General features: G+C 34.1%; 1 protein-coding gene across 2 annotated transcripts in view; it reads left to right on the top strand.

The window, feature by feature from the left end:
- Nucleotides 1-27,325, top strand: part of AP3B1 (adaptor related protein complex 3 subunit beta 1) — a 327,202-nt gene that overhangs the window by 159,472 nt on the left and 140,405 nt on the right. For both annotated transcript variants that reach the window (XM_058275208.1, XM_071208678.1), the window contains exons 8-12: nucleotides 9,376-9,531; nucleotides 13,333-13,430; nucleotides 14,443-14,497; nucleotides 14,581-14,652; nucleotides 27,109-27,171. In XM_058275208.1, coding sequence (XP_058131191.1) covers nucleotides 9,376-9,531; nucleotides 13,333-13,430; nucleotides 14,443-14,497; nucleotides 14,581-14,652; nucleotides 27,109-27,171 — 444 coding nt within the window. The remainder of the gene's footprint in view (nucleotides 1-9,375; nucleotides 9,532-13,332; nucleotides 13,431-14,442; nucleotides 14,498-14,580; nucleotides 14,653-27,108; nucleotides 27,172-27,325) is intronic.

Here is a 27,325-nt window from a genome sequence, read left to right as displayed (position 1 = left end):
ATATGGTAGGTGGAGGCCTTATCACTTGAGCTACCTCTGCTTCCCTAAATTTTTATTTTGAAAATAATATTTCTGATAAATTTTGTCCTTCCAAGAATGCCACAATTATTTCAAAACCTCCGCTCTAAACCATTTGTTTTTTATCTCCTAAAGGATTTTAAACTTACCAATTTCTGAATTCAAAAGACTTTTAATATAATCTGCTATAATCTATTTCAAGGATTAACTAACGTAGCAGAGAATACATGAGGACTCACGTTTAGTTCTATTTAAAATGGCTTTAATTTTGTTTCCTAATTATTTAATGAGAACTACTGTAAAATGCATTCTGCTTAACAAAAAATGTTTCTTGTTTATTCTCCATCACTGCGTTAATCAGTTTTCAAATAATTAGAATCCTTATTTCTCATGACTTGGAACCTTAGACCCAAGTTCAACATCTCTCATGACTATATTTTATTTCAGGGAAATTTGAAAATTGCTTTATGTTGATCCTTTAGACTTAACAGCTGCATTCTGAAAGCTTTCTTGTATACTAGAGCTGAACATATAAGAAATGGGAAGTATGGGCAACTGAACACTGAATTTTCATAGTGGCACAATACAAAGTTACCATGCAGAGTTATTTCTGAAATTTTGATATATTGAGAGAGATTCATTGTTCAGGGGCTCTCAAACCAACACTTCTACCTGCGTAGTATAGTGGTCACTGGGCTGTGATATATAAAACATGTAAAGTGTTAAGTATAGTAAATACATCACAGAAGGGAAAAAAATCTCATACCAATATGCGTACCCTGTGTTGTGTTACATAGAACTGATTTTTTAAGGGAAGGAGAAAAATACTAAGAAAGTTTTATTAATTATGCATTTTTCCACGTGATCTTAGCCAAAAGGCCGCTCAAGCCTCTTAGGGAAAAAGTGTGAATTTTTTTCTAGTAAATAATGTCTGCTATTTATACAGAATAGCTCATTTGAGTGATTATGATATTGCTAATCCCCCACCCACTCTGGCTTGTCAGGGACATCTAGCCCAATGCAGGGAGACAGACCACCAATATATTGCTGTGGTATCTCAGATTGCACTGGACTATCATGATATGGCTCTCCGAGTAGTTTTTATATATGATAGAATAACAGACTTCAGAGATTGTTTTTGTCCAGGTACAAATCTTAAGAGGAGTACTAGTGCCCTTCAGACTATCTTGGAATTCAGAAGGCAAGTGGGTATATCCACTATCTGTTACATGACTATTATAAATGCCAAGGTAATATAGGGGAGAGATGACAGATGGAGAATCAGAATTCCTGAGTTCAAATCCTGGCCACTTATTATCTCTGTGATTTTGGATAATTCACATGTGCTGTGTCTACCTCTTTTTCATCTTTGAAAAAAAATAGTAAATACCTCCTTTGCTTACCTCGTTGAGGTTATTCTGAGAATTTTGCAAGATATTTGTGAAAGTGCTTTATTAATATTGGATATTACTTGAGGGTAAGTTGTCTTTTATGCGTTATATGTTACAGAATATATGTTATGCATTATGTTACATATAACTAGTCCGCTTTTACTAGTTATATGTTACAGAAGTACACTCCTTCATCAAGATTTGCTGTGTGCAGTTTTTTTCTTTTTAAATTTTATTTTTTAAAAGATACTTTGATTACATAAATGTTACAGAGAAACTATAGGGGATTCCCGTATGCCCTGCTCCCTACACCACCACATTTTCCCACATTAGTAACACCATCAGTGTGGTACATTCATTGCAATTGATAAACACATTTTGGAGCATTGCCACTGAGTATGAATTATAGTTTACATTGTAGTTTACATTCTGTCCAGTTCTATTTCTCTAGGTTATGGCCAGATATATAATTGCCTGTGTCTGTCATTGTAATGGCATTCGGGATGATTCCCAAGTCCTGAAAATGCCCTCTATTATACCTGTTTTTCCCTCTTCCTAACCCCAGACCATCTGTGGACCACTGCCTCCATAACAGTGCTGTTTCTTCCATTGCTGGAATCACAAAAAGTCTGTAGTAGACTACTAGTCAGTTTATTTTAGTCCATAGTTCATTCCCCAATCTGGGATGGTGATGCCCACTCTACCATTAATTGAGGTAATAGCCCAATTAATCCATATATGTACTTAGCACTTAGATACAGCACTCATCTACTCATGGCCACACTCATTTCAGCTCTGTCTTCACCCACTTACAAATTTTGTGTAAAAATTTCATATATAATTTCATTTCAGCTGTTCAGAAAGTATTTCTAAAACACCATTTTCATGTTAAAGAAATCACAAAATTTTTTGAAGTTTTTGGGGGAGTAGATGTAGTTCAAACAGTCGAGTGCCTCCTTCCCACATAGGAGGTCCCTAGTGCCTCGTAAAAATAGAAAAAACAAACAACAAGCAAACAAATGAAAAAACCAACTCAGGGGAGCTGTCGTGGCTCAATGTTGAGCACCGGCTTCTCACATACAAGGTCCTGAGTTCGATTCCCAGGACCGGTACCTCAAAGAAAAAGAAAATGTATTTATTTTGGTACCCATTTTTCAAATAAGTTTTGAAGCTTTTTTTGTCTGGTTTGAATATAAACAGTTTTTAGAAATATGGAAAAAGTAGTGTTTGCCATCATGTGTAATTTTATATATACACATTTTAAATCACAAAAGTACTTATTTATAAATGTGTAACTTTTTCTATATTTTTGTGTTATCCCATAATTCTATTGCTATTCAAATAATCTCTTTTATTTTAGCAAATTACATAATTTATGTAATGTTAAATGTCAATAAAGAATTAATTTACGGGTCTTATAATTTGTCATGGAGAACTGATTTGTAGAAAATTTTCTTAATAGTTACATAAGGTATTTTAATCTTAAAACTACAAAAAACAAGTGACTGGGAAAAACACTAATAAAAGAAAATGGCTCCTTTGCCATCTTTTTCCTAAAATTACTGCCATAATCTTAAACATTTATACAGCAAACCAACCAAGGAATAAAAATATGTCCTTTATTGAAATAGTTTAACTAAACTCTAAAATAGTATGTTAATTGATGATGAAGGAGAAATGAAATGAGTAAATGCTTTTTAAAAATAGTCTTTCTTGTGTGTTTTGAAGGTTTTATTTACTAGTTATAATGCTGTGTTCATTAAAACAGCAATTTCATCTTATCATAGCTTCAGGTGAAGCCTTGCTTTTTTGTTTGATTAAAATTGACTAATTGATTAGAAGATCTAAGCATAAGCATCATTTTATTCATATTTTACATCATTATTTTCTGCATCATTTTATTGGTTTACTAATAATCAATAAGCATCATTATTTTGTGTATCATTTTTTTGGTTTACCAGTGTACTTTATCAAGAAACTTTGGCCTGGAACTCTATAATGGAGCAATAAAGTAAGCCTGGTCTTGAAAAAAGTATATTTCAATTACAGTCTTTTTAAAAAGTACTATTAAGAGACAAGTAGTTTGATTGTTTTGAATTGTGTATTCCAAAACAAAGTGATAATGTTATAATTTCTAGTTTAGTTTTGAAGATAGGTATTTTTAATTTTTGAAAAATCTTTTCAAAGAGTATAAATTTTGAGTTTTTTCTGTTTGGATAATATGTTAAGATTTGTAATATGGACTTTTAAAAACCTGAACTAAAAGTTATTCTTACTTCTAAGAGACCTAAAGGTTGTCCTTTTGATGAGAAGTATTCTCCAGTAATATTTAAGTTAAGATTTACATAAGGATTGTGCATTATCTACCAACACTTCACCAGAGAAAAATACTTCTTTATTGGTATTAATCCATAATATTTTAGACAGTTTCCTTTATTGTTATCTTATTAAAATGATAAAAGACATATAAATTGTGTTTAATTAACTTACTGATTTTTGCTCTTGAATTTATTTAATTAAACTTTGTTTTGGGGAGCAGGTATAGCTCAGTGGTTAAGCACCAGCTTCACATGTACAGGGTCCGAGGTTTAATCCCTGGTACTTCCTAAAACACACACACACATACACACACACAAACACAGAAAACAACAAAAACAGAAAAAAAACTTTGTTTTGAAATAATTATAGAGTCACATGTTATTGTAAGAAATAATGAAGAGAGACCTGTTGTACTGTTTACCCACTTTTCCCCAATGGCAACATCTTGCAAAACTATAGCATAATATATCAGTCAGGATATTGATATTGATACAGTGAATATTCAGAACATTTCCATCATCACAAGGATCCCTCATGTTGTCATTTTATTTATAGGTGAACTATTTCCTTCCCCTGTCCTACACCCTACACGCCTCTCCTGATCATCGTCCTTTACCCCCAGCAATTACTGCTCTTTCTCCCTTTCTATAATTTTGTCATTTGAAGAATGTTGTGTAAATAGAATTATATAGTATATAACCTTCTCAATAGATTCTCAATTTTGTCCTTATATAATGTCCCCTTCTGTCTAGTAATTTTCTTTGTATTGAAATGTATTTGATTTTTAAGAATTCAAACTGTATTTCAAATTCAAAACATAAAATACCAAACAAAAGGTAGTTAACAAGTTTAGGAAGCATTACTCCTAAAAAGTTCTCTCCAGGCACTTTTATCTCATCTAATTCCAACAAACTCAGTTGTTCCTTGAGTGTTCAGAAGGGTACACAGATACTTCTATCTAATTTACTAGAGCTACTTCTGCTTTCCCTTGATTAATATTTGCATGCTATATCTTTTTCCATCCTTTTATTTAAACCTGCCTAAATCTTTATATTTGAAGTGAGTTTCTTATATAGATGTGTCATGGATTTTAATATACTTTGCCAGTCTTTTTAAGTTGGTATGTTTATACCATTTATATTTAACCTAATTATTTATATTTAGAACTTGCCTGCCGTTTTACTCATTTGCTGTTTGTTCCCTATTTTTCATTTCTCCCTTTTTTTTCTCTAGCCTTCCTGTGGGTTATTTGAACAGTTTTTATTATTCCATTTTTATTTATTTATAGTGATTTGGAATATATCTGTTTATGTAGCTTTTTTGTGTTTACTCTCAGTATTATACACACTTATCATGGTCTACTGATGTCATCATGTTACTACTTCACATGTGAAGATTTTAACACCTCCCTTTATATCTCTTTACTGTTACCAGTTTCTAATATAATTTTCTTAAGTATGTCCTTCGCATGCATGTAGATCCGTATCAGTGTTATAATTTTTGCTTCAACCATCTAATACAATTTGTTAATTTCTCAAGAGGAGAAGAAACCTATTAGTTTTCCTTACCATGTTCTTTCTTCCTGATGTTCCAGGTTTCCATTTTTTATCGTCTCCTTTCTGTTTAACGAACTTCCTTAGACATTCTTTTTAGATAGGTCTGCTGGTGACAAATCCTCTTAGTTTTCTTTTATCTTAAAATACATTGCTTTTTCCTTCTTTCCTGAAGGATATTTTTGCTGCATATAAGATTGCATGTTGATGGTTCTCTTCCTTATGTTGTGCCACTGCCTTCTGGACATGATAGTTTCTAATGATAAACTTGATGCTTTCAAGATTTTTTCTTTGTCTTTAGTTTTCAGAAATTTGGCACTCATCTGTCTTGGTTGTAGATTTCTTTGCGTTTATCCTGTTTAGGACTGGCTCAGCTTCTTATATTTGTAATAGTATTTCTTTTGCTAAATTTAGGAAATTATTCAGCCATTATTTCTTCAAGGACTTCTTAAGCTCCATCCTTTTTCTTCTGTGCTCCCAGGAGTCAGATGACATGAATGTTAAGTCTTTCAATTATAGTTCCATAAGACCTGAAGCTATTTTCTTTCTCTTTTCTATCTCAGTCTGTTTTCTCTCTCTTGTTGAGGTTGAGTAATTTCTTTTGTTCTCTGTTCCAGTTCACTGATTATTTTTTCCATTCTGCTTTTGATCCAGTTCTTCAAGTTTTTAATTATATTGCTTGTGTATTTCTTTTTTTTTTTTTTTAAGATTTTATTTTATGTTTTCCCCTCCCCCCCTACCCCCACCTTGCTGTTTTTGCTGTCTGGGTCCATTCATTGTGTGATCTTCTGTATCTATTTCTCTTTTTTTGTCTTCTCTCTCATCTTTCTCCTCTAGTATTCAGAGGGATTCGATCCTGGGCACCTCTAATGTGGAGAGAACAATTGCACCACCTCAGTTCCTGGTCTCTGCTGCGCTTCACTTTGACTCTCCCCTTCATCTCTCTTGTTGCATCATCATCTTGCTGTGTGACTCACTTGTGCGGGCACTGGCTCACCACCTGAGCACTCAGCTCACTGTGCAGGCACACTTTCTCTTCTTTTTTTTTCACCAGGAGGTCCCAGGTATTGAACCTGGGTCCTCCCATATGGTAGGCAGAGGTCTTATCACTGGAGCTACATCTGCTTCCCTGCTTGTATATTTCAATCGTAAAAGTACCACTTTTTCCTTCTTTATATCTTCTCTTTCTTTGTTTAGACTTTCTTATTCTTTGCTGAGTGTGTTTGTGTTTTTTTTTTTCATTTTTTTCAAGGATGTTCCTAATCGCTTGTTGAAATTTTTTTGATAGCTGCTTTCAAATCTTGATTAAATAATTCTAACATGCCTATCATCTCAGTGTTGATATTTATTGATTGTCTTTTTTTTAATTCTTTTTGATATCTTCCTAGCTCTTAAATTTTTTTATTGAAGAATGAATTTTTTTATTGAAATCTGGATATTTTTGTTATTATCTTATGATACTCTACATCTTATTTTAAACTTCTGCTTTAGGTGGCTTTGTTTGACATCACTTCAGCAGGAAAGGATAAGGGATGTGACCTCATTACTGCCGTGTCAGGGTGAAAGTCCAGGCTCCCCACTAAGCCTCCAGTAACACCTGAGGGAGTTGATGCTCCTCGTTACTGGTCCCAAGGTGACCATGGGAGTTCTGGTTCCCCACTAGTCTTTGTCTGATAGTTCACTGACTATGAGAGATAAGAGTGTCTCCTTACTTTCCCGTATGTGTCCTTTTCTACCACCACAGAATGGCGAAGGTGACTTTGTTACTATGGGTGTTGGCACTGCAATTCCTGACTGCCATCTAGGCCTCTGACTCCATACTAGTGGGGATTGGTGAAGGCGCCTCATCGTTGCTGGTTGTCATTAGAGATCCGACTTCCCTATGTGGTATCCACTGACATCAGGAGGGGTCCTCATTACCTCTTGATGGGGTGAAAGTCTTGTTCTCTCTTAAGCATTCTCTGACACTGTCCAGTGGTTGGTTGGGGTGCCTCATTACAACTTGGTAAGACTGGAAGTCTAGGCTCTTCAACTTGGCCTTTGCTGTGTGGATGGGACCATAATTTTTTCTGTTGTGTTGGCTGCAGTAGAGCACTTTTTTTTCCCCAAAAGTTTTCCATCTTCCTAGGCTGCCCCTCTTTTGGTCCTTAGGCTAGAGACAGCAGGCTTTTTTTGGGGGGAAGGGGGAGGTCTTTTATCTGTTCTTTTTGGTATTTCTAGGTTGCCACCTTCTCCAGCAACCAGTCTTGGATGTATGAGGCAAAGAGAAAACCTACTCTTCTGTCATTCTTTGAATCCTAAAACCCCTATCCAGTTTGCCTTCTCTTTATTTTTCAGAGTCATCTTATGTTTGTTATGTATAAAATATCCAGAGTTTTTAGTTATACTTAGCAAGAGGAATAGGGAAAAATACAGCTACTCCATCTTCTTCGAAATGGAAAGTATATTACAGGTACTTGATAATGGACATTATCCCTAAACAGTAGTTGTAATTGATATATGTGGATATTATTGTGTGTTTGCTTTTGCTTATTTTTAGAACTGAATACCTATAGGCACATTTTATTGTCAAAGATAGAAGAGTTCAAGACAAAAACATAGGCAGCGGACTTGGCCCAGTGATTAGGACGTCCATCTACCACATGGGAGGTTTGTGGTTCAAACCCCGGGCCTCCTTGACCCGTATGGAGCTGGCCCATGCTTAGTGCTGATGCATGCAAGGAGTGCCTGCCACTCAGGGGTGTCCCCCGCGTAGGGGAGCCCCACGCGCAAGGAGTGCACCCTGTAAGGAGAGCCGCCCAGCGCAAAAGAAAGTGCAGCCTGCCCAAGAATGGTGCCGCACACGCGGAGAGCTGACACAACAAGATGACGCAACAAAAAGAAACACAGATTCCCGTGCCGCTGACAACAACAGAAGCGGACAAAGAAGACGACGCAGCAAACAGACACAGAGAACAGACAACTGGGGTGGGGGGGAAGGGGAGAGAAATAGATAAATAAATAAATCTTTAAAAAAAAAAACATAAGACCAATTCCTATGGATATTCATAAATCTCAACCTGTGATTTTTCCTTGACAACACATAGATCAACTCAATCACTAGTGTTAGGCTTTATTAAGCTTTATTAAGATTTTTTCTATGTGTGTTATAATTCAAGCAGGCTCTTCTTTCTGATGACGTATCAATCTAGTTATAGAGTGTCTGACAATTATAGTAATAGTTTTCAGTTTTTAGGTAGGCTCATGTTATAGGCCTTTTTAGAATATAATGGTCAGGTTTTCCCTTTGGGAAATTATTGATATTTAGATGGAGATTTCATATTTCCAAAGTTTTACTAAATATATCATTGAGGCATTATCTATGGTACTAATGAGCTATGTTGTGTTACAAAATATGAGCAAAAGCAAGTCTTTATTCCTTATAGATATATAATAATTTAAAATTGCCCCAATAGTAGTATTCTTCAGCAAATGTTATCATTAATGCAGATGTTTAAAAAAAGTTTTCTGCGACTGTATTGTGGAGCAAGTTGCTAACAGCAGTGCATCATGAGAACACAGCTTCAGGGCAAAACAAAAATTTTAGTAAATGATCTCTTTATTACTTGCACAGTATGAAGAGTCCAGAAAGGGCAGATAATCTCTTTGTCACTTAATACAGCACAAAGAGCAGGGAAAGAAGTCCTATTACTACTGGTCACCCAAGGTGACCAAAACTGCTCTGGGTTAGGGTTGGTAGAAGGCAACTCTGCACGGCACGTCCCACTTTGTATTGGAGAAGAGAGACAAATCTTTATAGTTTATAAATGTGGTTTTTAATCACCCCAGTAGAGGTGAGGACCCTGCCACTGAGTGAGAGTTTCTGTTCTGATAAGCATCTGGGGCTACTTGTTCCTGGTTTCTGGGCCTTTTCATTAGAGTTAACATCTCTCCCAGATTGTAGAATGGCCTACACTAGAAAAGAATGTGTGTTTGTGACTTCCAGAGAAAGAGAGTTCTGGGTGATAGTGCTTAATAGTTACCTGTGATTGCCCTAATATATAATATTTGGGCTGTTGAGGATCTGAACTAATCTTGGATTTCTTTCCTCACAGGATGATTGTCTAGAAGACAGTGAAAAGAATTTCTATGAGTCTGATGAAGAACAGAAGCAAAAGACTGACAAAAGGAAGAAGCCATATGCTATGGATCCAGATCATAGATTATTAATTCGGAATACCAAGCCTTTGCTTCAGAGCAGGAATGCAGCGGTATGTTGAAACCTTTGTAAGAAATAATTCACAATTTTTTAAAAAGGTGGTTGAACGTATTTAAGTTCAGTAAATAAGTCTATTCCTTTTTCTTTTTAAATTTTTAGTAGTAACATATATACAACACAAAATTTCCCATTTTAACCACTTTAATGTGTACAATTTGGTGATATTAATTACATTCACAGTATTGTGCTACCAACACCAGCATTCACTACCCAAACTTTTATCACCCCGCACAGAAAACCCTGTACTCACCAAATAGTAACTCCCCAGTCCCATCCCACATCCCTGGGAATGTGCTAATGGTACATTTGTTTACATTCCAAAAATATGTAATGGATAGTTGGAAATACAGTGTGAAATACAAACTATAGATTTGGAAGCCTAATTTCTGAGATATAATGCCTAAATATATTTCAACCTTAAATATTGTCAGGTATTCAAGATTAGATTTTGATGAGAATACCTGGTTTAGTAATTGTATGCTTAATAGGCTTCATTTACTTCTTTGTAGTTTCACTAATTGTCTTTTCCTAAAATATATGCACAAGATGTTTTTCACTTGATTAGATTATATAATCCCTTATCCAAGGACTATGCATATTTCTCAGTTACTTACTTTACTGTGATGATGGTGATTGTTGAGAGTTCTTGATCTGCTGTCAGTCCATAGCGGTATCTACCGGATAGTATTCTATAGAGACTCAAGTATAACAAAATCACCTCTCTTAGTGCCTCACACATAGTAAGATTTTATAGGTAGCAATTTAAAATTATCTATATTTCTGCCCTACATAATTTTGTTGTTGTTTTAAATCTTTTTGTTTTAAATAACCTTTTTTATATTTCAGAAGAATACATGTAATTATAGAAAGGTAGAAAATACAGACAAGCAAAACCAAAAAAATAAATAAATAAATCACATTCCTATTGCTCATAAATCCTTATTATTGTATCTTAATGCATTTCCTTAAAGATCTTTTTTCTGCATAAATCAATATAGTTATATACTATACACAGTATTTTGTCTATTTCCCTCTGTTCCTGTCTGCCTTTCTATTTCATAAATTTTCATCTTAAATTTTAAGATCAATTTATCTTGTTATCCTTTGTAGATAGTTTATCTAAACCAGTACCTAAATTTATTATAACTGGTTGTTATAACTTCTAAGCCTCTCAAGTCTTGCAGAATGTCCTTCTAGGTTTGTCTCCTTCCTTTACATTGTCATTTAATTTATTCTTCTGTATTCTGTATTTCCTGTTAAATGGAAGTTATATCTAAAGACTTGATGAATTATTAGACAAATTCTTAAAATTTTTTAATTAAAAATGTCCTTAAAGAAATGGTCTGTCCAATTGGTAAATTTTCTCATGATATGTTTAAGAATTTAGAGCTTAGAGATTTGTACATAAGTAATTAGCAGATTTTGCTTACACTGAGGAATTTCATTTTTAAATCATTATTTAGAAACCATGCACAGTGATACCAAAAATATTATTTCACTGATGTTACAAAATATGCTGAAATTTTAATGTGCCTCTACTTAGCCAAAGGCTAGTTAGAGAGCTGTCATTTGCCAACTAACACTCTGTTATGGTCTACTACTATAGTAATGTTGCCTTGGAAATTGATCTTACGGTTCAAATAGCTACTGATCAAAAATGTTCTTAAATGAAACAAAATGAGGTAATTTGTGCTTTGTCCCAGTATTTTGGTACTCTGCTAAATATAAGTTAAGTCTAGCTTTTGAGAGATTGTGAATAGATTTGTTTACCTTAATCTCAAAGTACAGGAGAGACTTTGAAAATTTATTTCAGGAAACTTATTAAGTCAGTACTTTGTAGACTGAATTGGAGATAATTTAAGCAGAATGTTAGGAGATTAGTTTAATAGTCTAGATGCTGTGATAGGAACATGAATGATCAGGAATAGAAAAGTGCTTATAGGATGTATTTATTATGAACATGCATACTGCAGCTATAGAAAGTCTTTGAGGTTGTATATCTTTAGTCTTTTTGGATTTTGAAATTATGGAAGTTTCCCTCATAACTTTTACAAATTAAGCTGTACATTTCTAATTTTGGGTATTATAGAAATTTTAAACTGGATTTGTTAAGTATTGGTAAAAATGAAGACCATTTAAACCCTTTTGGATTTGGGAGTGTCCTAATTAATGTATTAGAACAGTTGGTATACTGAGCAGGAGCTAGAATCTAATTATGTGGGACTTACTGTTTATAATATAAAATAATTTAATTTATTACTTGTGAAATAAAATTAAGCATTGGTTTTTTCCTATCATATACAAATATTTATCAGTTCTATTTTAAGATGACTATTATGTAATTATAAATTAAGTTAGTAATTAATTTAGCCTTTCTTGTTTTATGAGATTTGAAATTCAGGCAAGTTTGTTGTGTAGTTAAAGTATATCTCTGGATCACAAGTGATCTCCTTGAACTCCTCAAATTTCCAAATATTGTGTGAAAGATATGAATCAGTCTTGTAAAAAAAGTACAACAAAATGCCAATCAATAGTAAATTTAGAAACCTGTAAACTGTGTCTTTTTTAATTCTTTTCTTATTTTCAGAAGAAACTCATTTTACCTTAAGCACCTTCATATGTGGCAGACTCTTTAAGCTTACCTAAATTCCTGACGTATATTTTGTTAGAACTTTATAGATCAAGCAGAAGTAAAGTAGTATTAATACATCTTCTGAGCCAAAGACTAGATTATGTAACTTCTGTAGCTTTGTCCCTACAGTTGTCTCACATTAAACTTGATTCTCTCTGTTAATGGCAGTTCTGTACTTTTACTCTCTGAATCTAAGTATAAAGGCATGTAGGACAAATAGTATTCATTTTGTGATTGAGAAATTCTGATCACTCTTAAAATGGTTTTGAACCAATGGCTATTTTTAAGGTTTTGCATAATACAAAAAAAGAAGATCATTTCATATTCTACTCAGTACTTTAAATGTATTGTGTAGTGGATTTTCTTTCATTATAACCTACATATACAGACTTTTCTTTCCCTCAGCCTACTGTTATTATCCTTAAGCATCTGGCTTCTTTGGAAAGGCATGCTTACAAATTATTTTAAATTCCCAACCTCAGAGTAAGTACCAGCAGTAGGAGGAGCATTGAATTTGGAATTTGCCTTGAACCATACCACATCCTGGCTGTCAGAATTGGGCAGATCAATTAAAATCTGTTTTCTTTTCTACAGGTGTATTAGTTTCCTAGAACTACCATAACAAATTACCACAAAGTGGCTGGCTTGTAACAACAGAAATTTATTCTCTCACAATTCAGGAAGTCAGAATTCCAAAATTTAAGTGTCAGCAGGACTGACCTTCTGAAGGTTCTGAGGGAGAATCTCTCCTAGCATCTGGTGGTTGCCAGCAATCCTTAGCGTTCCTTGGCTTGTAGGTGCATCACTCCAATCACTACTTCTGTCTTCACATTGCCTTCTTCTCTGTCTTTTCTGTCTCTTTTAGGGCACACTAATTGGATTTAGGGCCCATGCTAACATAATATTGTCTCATCTTGATTATTACATTAATTACATCTGCAAAGACACTGTTCTCCAATAAGAACACATTCCAGGGTTCCTGGTAGACATGAATCTTGGGGAGATACTATTCAACCCACTATTGAAGGGTAACAACAGATTCCATTTTACTTCACGGGAATTTTGTAGGCGGTAATGGTGATAAAACGTAAGAATGTATTTTGAAACTGTAGAGTACCCCAGTGTTCCTAGTTCCTGTTGTTTTCATGCTTTGTCTTTTAGGTGGTTATGGCAGTAGCTCAACTGTACTGGCATATATCACCAAAATCTGAAGCTGGTATTATTTCTAAATCGCTTGTGCGCTTACTTCGTAGCAATAGGTAGGTCATGATTTTATATATGTTTTGTTTTTTGAATTTTTTCAAAAGTGATTTTAGAACAAATATAATCTGTCTTTCAGACATTTATAAATGGCTCTATGTTTTTAAAAAAATTTAGAAAAGTTGTGAGCTTACATAACAATCATGATAGTGTGCAGAATTTGTGGAACATTTGTTACAGATTATGAAAGAACATAATATAGATCTCTGTTTCAGTCATTTACTTCACCCTGGACCTTTGCAATAACTAGTCATTTTAAATTAAAATTTTTTTTCATTGAGTTCTCTATTTCCACTATAGGGTTGGAAGAAAAGTATGTATTTGTTTTTGCCCTTAACTCAAGCTTAATAACACAACTTTAGCCCTTTGACTGACTTTTACCATCCCTTAGTGACATTGAGATACCATTTCCTTTTTGTCCCTTTTCCCCCCAGTCTTTATATCTAGCTATTCTTTCCTTTTTATCATTTGAATGATTTTTTTCTACTGCTAATCCAAGGGAAATTGAGAAAATCTAGAATGAGTTTTTTACATGAATCCCTACACCATATTTAGTTCTGTCTTAATTTCTTAGTTATTTGGCATAAAAATAACATGACTGCTTTTGTAACCTAGCCTTCAACTCCAAACAGTGTTGAGTGACATAATGATCCCTCCAGTCAGAGTTTATACTAACACCACAGTCATATTTACCCCATTAGCTTTACTGTTAACTTCTTTAACATGTTCAGAGTAGCAACAGTATTGGCTTTATACCTTAGAAATGCAGTATTTTTAAATTGTTTTTAATTCTTCCTTATAACACACAAAATCTAATTTATTAGCAGTTTTTAGGAAAAAAATATATAAAAGACATAAATAACTAAGATTTTTTTAAAAACCTTTGATATTACATTTAGTAGTTCCATTCAATATAAAATTTGTTGTTGACTCTTTTTCTTTTACATACTGTTTACTCAAAGATAATTCGTTGAAAAGTATACCTAACACAACTTCTCCTTTAATTTGTAGGGAGGTGCAGTATGTTGTCCTGCAGAATATAGCAACTATGTCAATTCAAAGAAAGGTATGTACACTGCGAACACATAATTTCAGAGAGAAATTAATACAGCAGTACCATAGATTTATATATTTATTTTTGTGATCTAGGGTATGTTTGAACCTTATCTGAAGAGTTTCTATGTCAGGTCAACTGATCCAACTATGATCAAGACACTGAAGGTATGTGTGCTTTCACTTTTCAGATACTCTAATATATGTTTACTTTGAAAAGATACTGCTATGGCTTTCAGCACCTGCAAACTGGCATCCTGCTTTTAAAAAATATACATACATTTAATGGTTTTCTTTATACTTTCCAAACTGTATACCTATATACTCTTTACTGTGTTTCTGATAGTACAAAGTCTAGATGTGCTGACTATGCCTTGAATAAGTCAAGTATACTGAAGGAGACTGACATGAAAAGATAATTTCAGTATTGTGTGTTTTTTAAGTGGTATTATGTAGAGGTTTGAAATTTGGGGGGCAGGGAACAGAAAGATGAGGCTAATTCTCTGGGAGATTCAGAAGAAGACTTTTGTGGGAAACAGATTTGACTCAACGGATAGAGCATCCGCCTACCACATGGGAGGTCCATGGTGCAAACCCCGGGCCTCCTGACCTGTGTGGTGAGTTGGCCCATGTGCAGTGCTGATGAGCGCAAGAAGTGCCATGCCACACAGGGGTGTACCCCATATAGGGGAGCCCCACGCTCAAAGAGTGTGCCCTGTAAGCAGAGCCGTCCCACACAAAAAAATTGTAGCCTGCCTAGGAGTAGCGCCACATACACAGAGAGCTGATGCAGCAAGATGACGTAACAAAAAAGAGACAGATTACTGGTGCCACTGACAAGAATACAAGCAGACACAGAAGAACACACAGTGAATGGACACAGAGAGCAGACAACAGGGGCAGAAGGGGAGAGAAATAAATAAAAAATAAATCTTAAAAAAAAAAGAAAAGAAAAGACTTTTGTGGAAAAAATGTTTGGGTGGATCTTAAAAGAATAACAAATTTTTGTGAATTTTTATTGTTGTTGGTTGATAGGTTAGAGGGTTGCGATTAGCCAAAAGGTATATCTTATGCTAAAACAGAAAATTATGAAAGCATGTAGTTTTCAGGGAATGATAACTATGATATAATGTGCAGGTAAGAGATATGAAGCTATACTAATTAAAACAGTGTGATATTTAGGCAAATAAATGTGTAATTAGAATAGATAGCTTCGAAACATACCCATACATGTCAAAATTTACTATACAATAGTGAGGACATTATAAACCAATAGGGAAAGAATTGATGACTGTTCAACAAATATTAAAATGAATAGTTATTCAGGTGAACATTGAATTTAATCAAAAGGAAATCTAAGACACACCCAAATTGGAGATTATTACAAAATAACTTGTATATGTGTATAGTCGTCAAAAGAGTCAAGGTCATAAATGTCAGAAAAAGACTCAGGGATGTTTCACTTCATAAGAGACTGCAGAGACAGCTAAATACAATGTATGGCAATTAGTTCTGTAGGGCAGGCTGCAAGCCAGGGACTCTGATGAAGGTCCTCCTTGAGTTTCCCAGGAGAAGCTGTCTGTCTGAACTAGAGATCAGGATTCTCTCTCTGAATGCTGAAATCACTTTTAAGTGAAGACCTTTTAAAGGTCTTCAGCTGATTGAATGAGGGGGTCACTTATTGCTGACAGCAATCTTCTCAGTTGATTGTAGATGTATCTATATATAATCAGCTTATTGATGATTTAAAGTACATGAAATGCCTATGTATTACAATTAGCCCAGTGCTTTCTTTGACTTATATAATATTGTTAACAGTTATATTGTAATATTTTTGAAGCAAAGGCAAAGAAGATACTATATCAATAGTAAAGGTTAAAAAAGAATATAGGATTTAGTTTTATGAAATATGAATATGATTAAGCATTTTTCCTTCATTTTCTTCATTAGGAAGGCGACCTTGACCATGCCATTTAACCAGTCTATGCTCATTTATGTATTTTCTGAGCACTGGAGAAACAATTGAGTTTGCTTTTAGGATTAAATGAGATAAATGTACGTGGACAAAATTTTTTTAAGGAATGCTTCCATAATTTGTTAAACTGGCTTTTGTCTGTTATGTATTTATTTATTTTCAGTGGAAGTTAAGTTTACTTTTAAAAAAATCAGAACTATTTGCCTTTGAGGGGAGACTTGGGGCATGAAGGAACTCTCTGGGATGATCTTTTTCTGGTAAATAGTCAAATGAATATATACATTTATCATATTCATCAAGCTGTACCCTTTAAACTTCTGCATTTTACTATATTCACTTATTTAAAATTCTGATTCAATTTTTATTAAACAAATGAAAGTTCTATATGTTTATGTGTGTATATTTTGTGTGTGATGTGATCATGGAGAAAAATATTGGAAGCATACAAACTAGGTTGTGAACATTATGGTGGTTCAGTGACAGGGGACCAATCAAAAAAGACAAAGACAAACTGATAAAAATGTATATCTCATTTGTATAAAATGATAGTTAAGCATAATGAATTTTTTTTTAATAATAGAAGCAGCTTTATATTTTTTAATTTAAAGAGATGGCCACATTATATCAAGTGTAGGAAGCAAGTTGGTAGGTACCTCAGAGGATTGCTTATCATGTTTGCTACAATTTAACATATTTATTAATAGAATACAGCTCTAATATCGATTAACCAAAACAGATCATCTGGATTTTTAAAAAATCAGCATCCAAATACAGCTTTCTTTTCATAAATCCTGAATATTCTGGGTTACTCCTCAAGGTAGTAGATGCAACTTTTGTTAAGTAGGGATGTTAAAGCACCTGGTCCTTCTGTATTCTTCTACCAATTTAAACTATTTCTTGAAGCTTACTGTGTCTCAAGTAACTTCCACTGGTGGAATGAAACAACATGCCTGACTATATGTGTCTTCACAAGGTTGGGAAGACAGGGCAGAGATCTTTTAAGACCAAGGCACATGGTACAACCTTGTATAGATAGAAATGATGGATCTCTTCCATCAGAAAATGCTAAATTTGCATATCCTGCTGTTTTAAAACATACTCATCATGAAATATATCACAAACATAATAGGCTTCTTCTTTTGCAAGGTGGGTTTATTTTTGAGTGTTTAACTTAAAAGTCATCTGTTCATGTTTCTATCCTTTTGAAAGTAATATGGCTATTTCTGGTTGCTTTTAAGATTATTGCTATTTTTTATATTCTGCAGTCTGGGTGTGGATTTCTTTCTATTTTATCCTACTTATCATTCATTTTCTAGATATGAAAATGCTCAACCATTTTCCCCTCAAATATTATCTTCTCACTATTAGAACTCTGACTCATAATTTGTTAGACCTTTTTATTCTATGCTTTCTGTCTCTCATCTTCTATTTTCTCTTTGTCTTTTTTTGCTGATTGTGGATAGTTTTTAAAATCATATCTTCCAGCATATTCTTCTCCTCTTTAAATATTTCTAATATGCTTTTTATTTCATCCATTGAGTTTCTTATGTTTAGTTCTAAATTGTGCTTTTGTTGCTAGATTTTTTTATTATTTTTAAAGTCTGCTTTTTTAAAAGTCATATTGTGCAAATTCTGTCTTTTCTTTAAGTAATTTATATTTTGTTTCTGATATTTTTTGTTGTTTTCCTCCTATTTTGAGCTGTTGAAACTCATATATTCTGGATACAAGTTCCTTGACAGAAACAGCTATTATGAACATTTTCTCTCTATCTATGCCTTGCCTTTGAGTTTCTTTATTGATTTTTAAAAATATTTTAATTTCTTTTACCACAAAATATTTTTGTGGTAAAATATACATAACATAAAACTAACATTTTAACTATTTTTAAGTGTACAATTTAGTGGCATTAAAGAAATACATGATGTTGTGTAATCATCACCACTATTTCTAGAACATTTTCATCTTCCCAAACAGAAACTCTGTGCCTGCTAAGAAATAATGCCTATTGTACCGCTGTGAACATTGGTATACAATGCTTTCAATTCTCTTGAAATCATATAAAGTATCTACTCCAACCACAGTGGAATGAAAGAAGCTAGAAATCAACAACAAGAGGAAAACTGGCAAATTCATCATTCTGTGGAAATTAAATAACACATGTTTGAACATTCAGTAGGTAAAGAAGAAATCACAGATAAGTTAGAATATTCTGATAGATGCATAAAAATGAAAATACAGCAGCAAAAGCAGTGCTGAGATGGAAATTTATAGCTGTAAATGCCTACATTAAAAAAGAAGAAAGAAAGATCTCAAATCAATAGTATAGCTTCACAGTTTGAGGAACTAGAAAAAAGATGAGCAAACTACACCCAAAATGAACAGAAGGAAGGAAATAATAAAGACTAGAACAGAGATAAATGAAATAAAGAACACAAAAACAATAGAATCAACGAAACTAAAAGATAGTTCTTTGAAAAGATAATACATTTGACAAGTCTTTAGTTAAATTGACAAAGAAAAGAGAAGATGTAAGTAAATTAGAAGTGAATGTGGAGACATTACTACTGAATTTATAGAAATAAAAAAGAATATAAGAGGATACCATGCACAGTTGATTGCCAGAAAATTAGATAACCTAAATGAAATGAGCAAGTTCCTAAAAACTTACTTAAATTACTTAAACTGATTCAAGAAGAATTAGAAAACTCAGCAGACTTATAACAAGTAAGGATAATGAGTCAATAATCAAAAATCTCCAAACAGAGAAAAGCATAGGACCCAGATGACTTCAATGGTGAAATTTATGAAATAAAATTCTCAAACTCTTCTAAAAACTAGAAGAGGAGGAAACATTTTCTAACTCATTCTGTGAGGCCAGAATTACCATGATACCAAAGCCAGATGAAGATACGCCCCTCTTCCCCCCACACCCCCCAAAAAAGGGAAATTACAGACCAATATCCCTTATGAACATAGATACAAACATCCTCAACAAAGTACTGGCAAATTGACTCCAACAGTGTGTTAATGGGATTATATACCATAAGCAAGTGGGATTTATCCAAGGAATGCAAATGTTGTTCATCATAAAATCAATCATGGTAATATACCACATTAATAGAATGAAGTTAAAAATCACACGATCGTCTCAATGCAGAAAAACAGTTCACAAAATCCATGAAAAGAAGGGAACATCCTCAAAATGATGAAAAGCATTTATGAAAAACCCACAGATAGCAGATATCATTCTCTATGGTGAATAGCAAAGCTTTCCCCCTAAGATCAGAAACAAAACAAGAATGCCCACTTTTACCAGTGCTATTCAAAATTGTTCTGGTAATTTTAGCCAGAGAAGTTAGGCACAAACAAGAAATAAAAGGCATCCACATTGGAAAGGAAGAAGTAAAACTATCTCTACTGCCAGGTGACATGATCCTACATATAAGAAAGAATCAACAAGAAAGCTACTAGATAAGGAATTCAACAAAGTTGCAGATTAAAAAGCTCAATGCACAAATATCAGTTGTTTCTGTACACGAGTAATGGACAATCCAGAAAGGAACTTGAGAAAGCAAATTCCATTTACAATTCCACCCTAGAGAATAAAATACCTAGGATTAAATTTTTCCGAAGAGGTGAAAGATTTATACGTTGAAATGTACAAAATGGTGCTGATAGATATTAAAGAAGATCTAAATAAATGGCAAGACATCCCATGCTCATGGATTAGAAAACTTAATGTGGGAAGCGGATTTGGCTCAAGGACAAAGCGTCTGCCTACCACATGGGAGGCCCAGCGTTCAAACCCAGGGCCTCCTGACCCTTGTGATGAGCTGGCCTACACACAGTGCTGATGCGCACAAGGAGTTCCATGTCGTGCAGGGGTGTCCACCGTGTAGGGGAGCCCCACATGCAAGGAGTGCGCTCCGTAAGGAGAGCCACCCCGTGTGAGAAAAGTATAGCCTGCCCAGGGTGGTGCCGCACTCATGGAGAGCTGATGTGGCAAGATGACGCAACAAAAAGAGACAGATTCCCTGTGCTGCTGACAAAGAATACAAGTGGACATAGAGGAACACACAGTGAATGGACACAGTAAATCTTTAAAAAGAAAAGAAAGAAAACTTAATATTGTTAAGATGCCAATACTCCTTGAAGCATTCTATGCATTTACTGCAATCCCAATCATAATTCCAGGAACGTTTTTGCAGAAATGAAAAAGCTAGTCCTCAAATTAACACCTTTCTTCTGAAGAGCAGAAGTTTTAGATTTTGATGAAGTTTTTTTATTAATATATATACTTTTGTAGTCATTGCTTTATGTGTCCTAATAAATACTTCTTGCCTCTTTTATGTTTTCTTTTAGAGCATTTATTGTGTTAGCTTTCACATTTAGGGCTTTGATCCATTTTGATTTAATATTTGCATTTTGTATTTTGTGTGACATAATGGTCAATGTCCATTTCTTTCTCCTATCAGTAAATATGAATATTTATTCTATTATCATTTGTTGAAAAATTATCCTTTTCCTCCCTGAATTTCCTCACTGAATTTGCACATTTGTCAAAAAGCAGTCAGCCATGTGTATGTTGGTCTATTTCTAAACTGTATTATATCATTGATCTCTGTTTATTCTTACAATGCCATACTGCCTTGATTACTGTAGCTTTATAATAATTCATGAAATCAAGTAGTAGAAATTTTTTACCTTTCTTCTTCTTTTTCAGAGTTGTTTTAGCTATTCTCAGATCTTGGAATTGAATTTCCCTGTATGTTTTAAAATCAGTTTAGACTGTCTACAAAAAAAGTCTGCTGGGATTTTGATTGGAATTTCGTGGGATCTATAAAATGGTTTGCAGGGAATTTCTTCTTATAAATAGTGTGTTTAGATTTCATTGTACAAGTCATGTGTATGTTTATTAAATTTATCCGTATTTTGTTTTTGGATGCTCTGAAAATGTTTTTAATTTAATTTCATTTTGTTCTTTTCTAGTACTCAGAAATCCATTTGACTTTTGTATATTGACTTTGTATACTATGACCTTACCAAATATATTTGTCTTAGGATTTTCTATATTCCTAAACCTATCATTTGCTAATAAAGTATAACATCTTTCTCTCCAATTTGCTTGCTTGTTACATTTCTTTGTCTTGTCTAATTGTACTGGGTTGAACCTCCAGGACCGCTAGTGGTGAATAGAAGTGATGAGGTATACATTATCATCTTGTTTCTAATCTTAAGAAGGAAATGTAAAGGTGTTCATTCTTTCAAAAAGTATGATGTTAGCTGTAGGGTTTTCATAGATGCCCTTTGTCAGAATGAGGAACTTCCCTTCTATTCTTGATTTGCTGAAAATTTTTCTCATGAATACATGTTGAATTTTTTTCAAGTGTTCTCCCTGTACCAATTGAGATAATCATGTTTTTTTTGTTTTGTTTTTTCATCTTTACTGTGATAGTGTGATAAATTATACTCACTGATTTCAAATGTGAAATCAATCATGTATTCTGAAATGAATTTCACTTGGTTGACTTGCTGAATTTGATGTGCTGTTTTTTTAATTATTATTATTTGAGAAGTTGTAGGTTTACAGAAAAAGCATGCAGAAAATACAGAGTTCCCTTATATCCCTACTGTTTGTTTTAAATTTTTTCAAAATTTCTTATTGTAGATAGTTTTTTGATTTATGGAAAATTTGCCGAAATATTACAGGGAGTTCCTGTATATCTCACACCCAGTATTCCTATTATTAACTGATTTGCTGGCATTTTTTGAGAATTTTTATAGCTTTGTTTATGAGGGTTATTGGTCCATAGTTTTCTTATAATATGTTTTTCTTGTTTTGGTATCAGGTATTTCTGGCTTTATAAAATGATTTCGGAAGTAATTCTTCCTTCTCTATTTTCTAAAAGAGTTTATATAGGTTTTATATTATTGCTTTCTTAAATGTTTGGTAGAATTCACAAGTAAAGCCATTTGGGCCTGTAGTTTTATTTTTAGGAAAAGTTATAAGTTATGAATTCAAATTTTTAATTAGATACAGGGCTGTTAGATTTTTTTGTATCAGTTTTTATAATTTGTGTCTTTTAAGGAATTTGTCCATTTCATTTAAGCTACTGAATTTATTGGCGTAAAGTTGTTTGTAACATTTCCTTATCATCCTCTTTGCCTTCTCTCTTTTCTCACTCACTCCATGAAGTATGAACCTGTTTTTGGTCTCATTGATTTTTCTCTGTTGTCTATTTTCAGTTTTGTTGATTCCATTCTTATACTTATATTTGTTCTTTTCCCAGCTGCTTAAGGTGGAAGTTTCGATCACTGATTTCAGACTTTTCCTTTTCTAATACAAGCATTAAAGCTAATTTCTCTCTGAGCATTTCTTTAACTGTATCCTCCCATTTTGATTTATTTTTTTTCACTTTCATTTTGTTTAGCTGTTTAATTTTTCTTGTAATTTCCTCTTTGATCTGTGGGATTTTTGGAATAGCATTGTCCCACTTCCAGTATTTGGAATTTTTCTAGATATTGATCTGTTGCTAATTTCTAATTTAATTATATGGTTATAGAACAGTCTCTTTATGTTTTCAGCTTTGTAAAATTTATTGAGACTTGTTTTATCATCCAGCACATGTAAAACCTTGCTGAATATTCCATGTGCACATGAAAAGAATGTATATTTTAATCTTCTGGGTAGACTGTATTTTAAATACCAATTAGATGCTGTTGGTTTATACTGTTTTTCTAGACATGTTTTTATTGATTATTTTGTTCTATCAATTATTGAGAGGAGTATGATATATCTCTTCACTTGTGTTTGCCATTCCTTCAATGTCAGTTTTGCTTTGTATTTTAATCTCTATTATAATATATTTAATATATAACATATATAATGCATACTGAGAGTTCCTTGTTTTTTCCCTCTGATAATATTTATTTTCCTGAAGTCTACTTTGTTTGATATTAATATAGTCACTCTAGTTTATTTTGTTATTTTCCTGATCTATCTTTACCCACTCTTTTACTTTTATCCTATCTTTATCTTTATACTTAAATAGGATTTCTTTCTTTTTTTAAAAAATATATTTATTTATTATTTATTTTTTGAAGCTAAGATTATGTAAACGTTACACAAAAAAATATAGCAAATGCCCATATTACTCTATCCCTAACCCTCCCACATTTTCCCACATCAAAAGCATTAGCATGGTACATTTTGCCACAATTGATGAGCAATCTTGGAGCATTGCCACTAAGCAATGATTATAGTGTACATTGTAGTTTACACTCTCTCCTGCACATTTTTGCATATTATTACCAGATATGCAATGGCCTGTATCTGTCATTGCATTGTCATTCATGATAATTTCCAAGTCCCGAAAATGCCCCCAAATTACCCCTATTTTCCCTCTTCCTCCCCTCAGAACCTCCAGTGGTCACTACCTCCACATCCATAACAAAGTTCTTCCATTGCCATGTCTATAGTAGAATAACTGTAAGTCTACTCTCGTACGTCGTCCATTCCCCAATCCTGAGGATTGTGTGATGGTGATGCCCACTTCACCTAAATGAAAGACAAGTTCTGCCTTTTAACTGGAATATTTAGATGCTATACTTTTTTCTTTCTTTTTTTTTTTTTTTTTTTTTTTGAGGGCTTGACCTATTTATGTGTTTTCTTTTATTGGGTACTGTCTATGTTCTCAAGGGATTCTTGTCCCTCTAATTGAGATCATTGTAGGACTTCCCAGGATGGGAGTTTAATATTTTCTTGTTTATTGTGTGGGTCTTCACCCACTGATATAATACACTATGACAAGATGAACACATATGTACATAGACACATGCCCCAGGCGCGCCCTATCCCATATATCCCCCGGTACCGAATGCCCTATACCGGTAACCCTCCCCTGCCATTTTTGCCAGAAGAACATTCCCAACATTGTAGTTTTAACCACAGACCTGCAAATCCTCAGAGTTCACCTCCCCCAGTTCCATGGATAGTCCTACCTAACCCCTCAGCATTCTCCCCCTCACAGACCAGCATGGCTGAACCCATTCACTTCACTACACCACTCTCACATCCATCCACTGCCCAACCACACCCTTCCACCTTATCCTAGATTTTGCCCATATTGGTATCAGCTTACCACCCTCTACTCCCTTTCTGTCTCCTGTAAACCTGTTTCCAGACTCTAGCTCTGTGAATCTGCTCAGTTTGTTTAAAGTCATATCAATGAGCTTATATAATATTTGTCCTTCAGTGCCTGGCTTACTTCACTCACATAAGGCCCTCAAGATTCATCCATGTTATCCCATGTAGTAATACTACATTCCTTCTCATAGCTGAGTAATATTCCATCGTATGTATATATCACAGTTTGCTTATCCCTTTATCTGTTGATGGACATTTGGGTTGCTTCCGACTTTCGGCAATAGTGAAATAAAACCTCTATGAACATTGATGTGCATATAGCTGTTCGTGTCCCTGCTTTCAATTATTCTGGGTATATACCCAGCAGTGGGATTGCTGGATCATGTAGCAGTTCTATAGTTAGCTTCCTTTAACTTTTTTTTCAGTTTATTTTTTTTTTAAGATAAAAACTTTAGATTACATAAATGTTATATAAAAAATACACGGGATTCCCATATGCCCTACTCCCCCTTCCTTCCACACTTTCCTACGTTAACAACATCCTTCATCGTTTGTTACAATTGATGAACATGTATGGAAGCATTGCCACTAACCATGGATTATAGTTTACATTATAGTTTACACTCTGTCCCACACAATTTTGTAAGTTGTGACAAAATATATAATAGCCTCTATTGTCATTGCAATGTCATACAGGAAAATTTCAGTGTCCCGAAAATGCCCCCATATTGCACCTATTTTTCCCTCTCCCTCCCCTTAGAACCTCTCCATTATGAATTCTTCCATTGCTAGAAATAATAAGTCTGTAGTAGAATAATAGTAAGTCTACTTTAGTCTATTGTTCATTCCCCAATCTTGAGGATTTGGGGATGATGATGCCCACTCTGCCTCTAATTGAGAGGGGCTTAGATCCCATGGGGCAGATGGATGGTACTACCTTGCTTATAGTTGCAGACTCTCTGTTCCTTGGGATGGGCATTATCTGTATCATCACTTTGTTAGTTGTCCTGGTTGAGTCCAGTGAACTGGAAAGTAGGTGTTGGAACTCTGCTGAGATACAGGGCCCAACTGGCACCTGGACAGACCAAAGACTTAAGTCTCTTGGACATAACACCTATGAAGTATAGTACTAACTATAGGTTCAGATAGAAGGGACAGAAGAGCCATGTGTAGGGAAACCACAACTGAGGCCAACTTTGTCACATTGGGGAGCACAAATTCCAAGGTATGGACCACTGATAGGGTGCCAAACTCCTGAGCTGTCTGCCCTGCCTATAGTGTCTAGATGTCTCTAGAGCCTGCTATTTGACTATTTACTGTGGCAGGCAATGAGATCCTGCTGAGACATGCATAAGTGTAAATTCAGGAATGACCTCCCCCGTGGTTCAAACCCTGGGCCTCCTTGACCCGTGTGGAGCTGGCTCACGCGCAGTGCTGATGCACACAAGAAGTGCCATGCCATGCAGGGGTGTCCCCCGTGTAGGGGAGCCCCACGCACAAGGAGTGTGCCCACCCATAAGGAGAGCCACCCAGCATGAAAGAAAGTAAAGCCTGCCCAGGAATGGCGCCACACACATGGAGATCTGGCAAAACAAGATGACGCAACAAAAAGAAACACAGATTCCTTACAGCTGACAACAACAGAAGTGGACAAAGAACACGCAGCAAGTAGACACAGAGAACAGACAACCAGGGTGGGGCGGAAAGAGGAGAGAAATAAATAAATAAATAAATCTTAAAAAAAAAAAAAGAAATGACCTCCCGACTCACTTTGAAATATCTTAGCCGTAAAAACTTATTTATATTTACCATTTCCCCCTTATACTCACAGTCTTTTTTCAGGTGCATTGCTCATTAATTAATAATGTAATTATTAAAATGTGTTTATCTTTATCATGTGTTTTGTTTTCTGTTTGGTCTGTTTCATTTTTCCTCTTTTTTTACCTTCCTCCAAAGTAATTGAATATTTTTTTATGTGTAAAAAGTGCGATATTTTTAACAAGCCTATTGGAAATGGATGGAATTTTTATTAGTACATTCTTATATCTACAGATCCAGAAGAGAAAAATTTAAATGTCTAAATATTTTTGATGGTAGGAGGCAGGAGGTCAAGACAATGAATAGGTATCTGGATAATAGAAGTATTACATTGGGGGCAAGTTGTTTTCCAATTTTATAATAAAATAAAAAAAGTAAAGTAGTTTAAATTGTTTAGATAGATATAAATTGTAAGGTAGGACAAACAATTAGGGAAGATGTAGGGTTCTCTCTTTTTTAGTTATTTTAAAGTATATATAAAGTATGTGTAGTATGTATAGTCTTTGTATATGTAGGAATACAAACTAAAGTTCGCCTGAATGTTAAAATGCCTCAAAATATTTATGACTGATTTTTTTTGAAAATGAAAATTAGCTTTCTATTAACTGCTTGGCCTCTATTAAATGCATCTTTTAAATTTGTTTTTTAAAATGTTTATTCCTTTTTTTTTTTTGCCTCCCATAGCTTGAAATTCTTACAAACTTGGCAAATGAAGCCAACATATCAACTCTTCTTCGAGAATTTCAGGTTTGTGTACAGTGCTAATTATAAAAAATATATAAAAACTTCTAAAACATAATCAGTTTTATGTTAAATATGCATCTTTCTCAATTTAGAAATGTGTAATTATGTAGCTAAAACTAATTTGGGACAAGATTGACAGCTAAAAAATTTATAAATT

Source organism: Dasypus novemcinctus, chromosome 2, assembly GCF_030445035.2.
Source record: "Dasypus novemcinctus isolate mDasNov1 chromosome 2, mDasNov1.1.hap2, whole genome shotgun sequence".
NCBI classification, from domain to species: domain Eukaryota; kingdom Metazoa; phylum Chordata; class Mammalia; order Cingulata; family Dasypodidae; genus Dasypus; species Dasypus novemcinctus.
The sequence above is the reverse complement of the archived record's forward strand: the minus strand, read 5'-3'. Positions and strand labels throughout refer to the sequence as shown.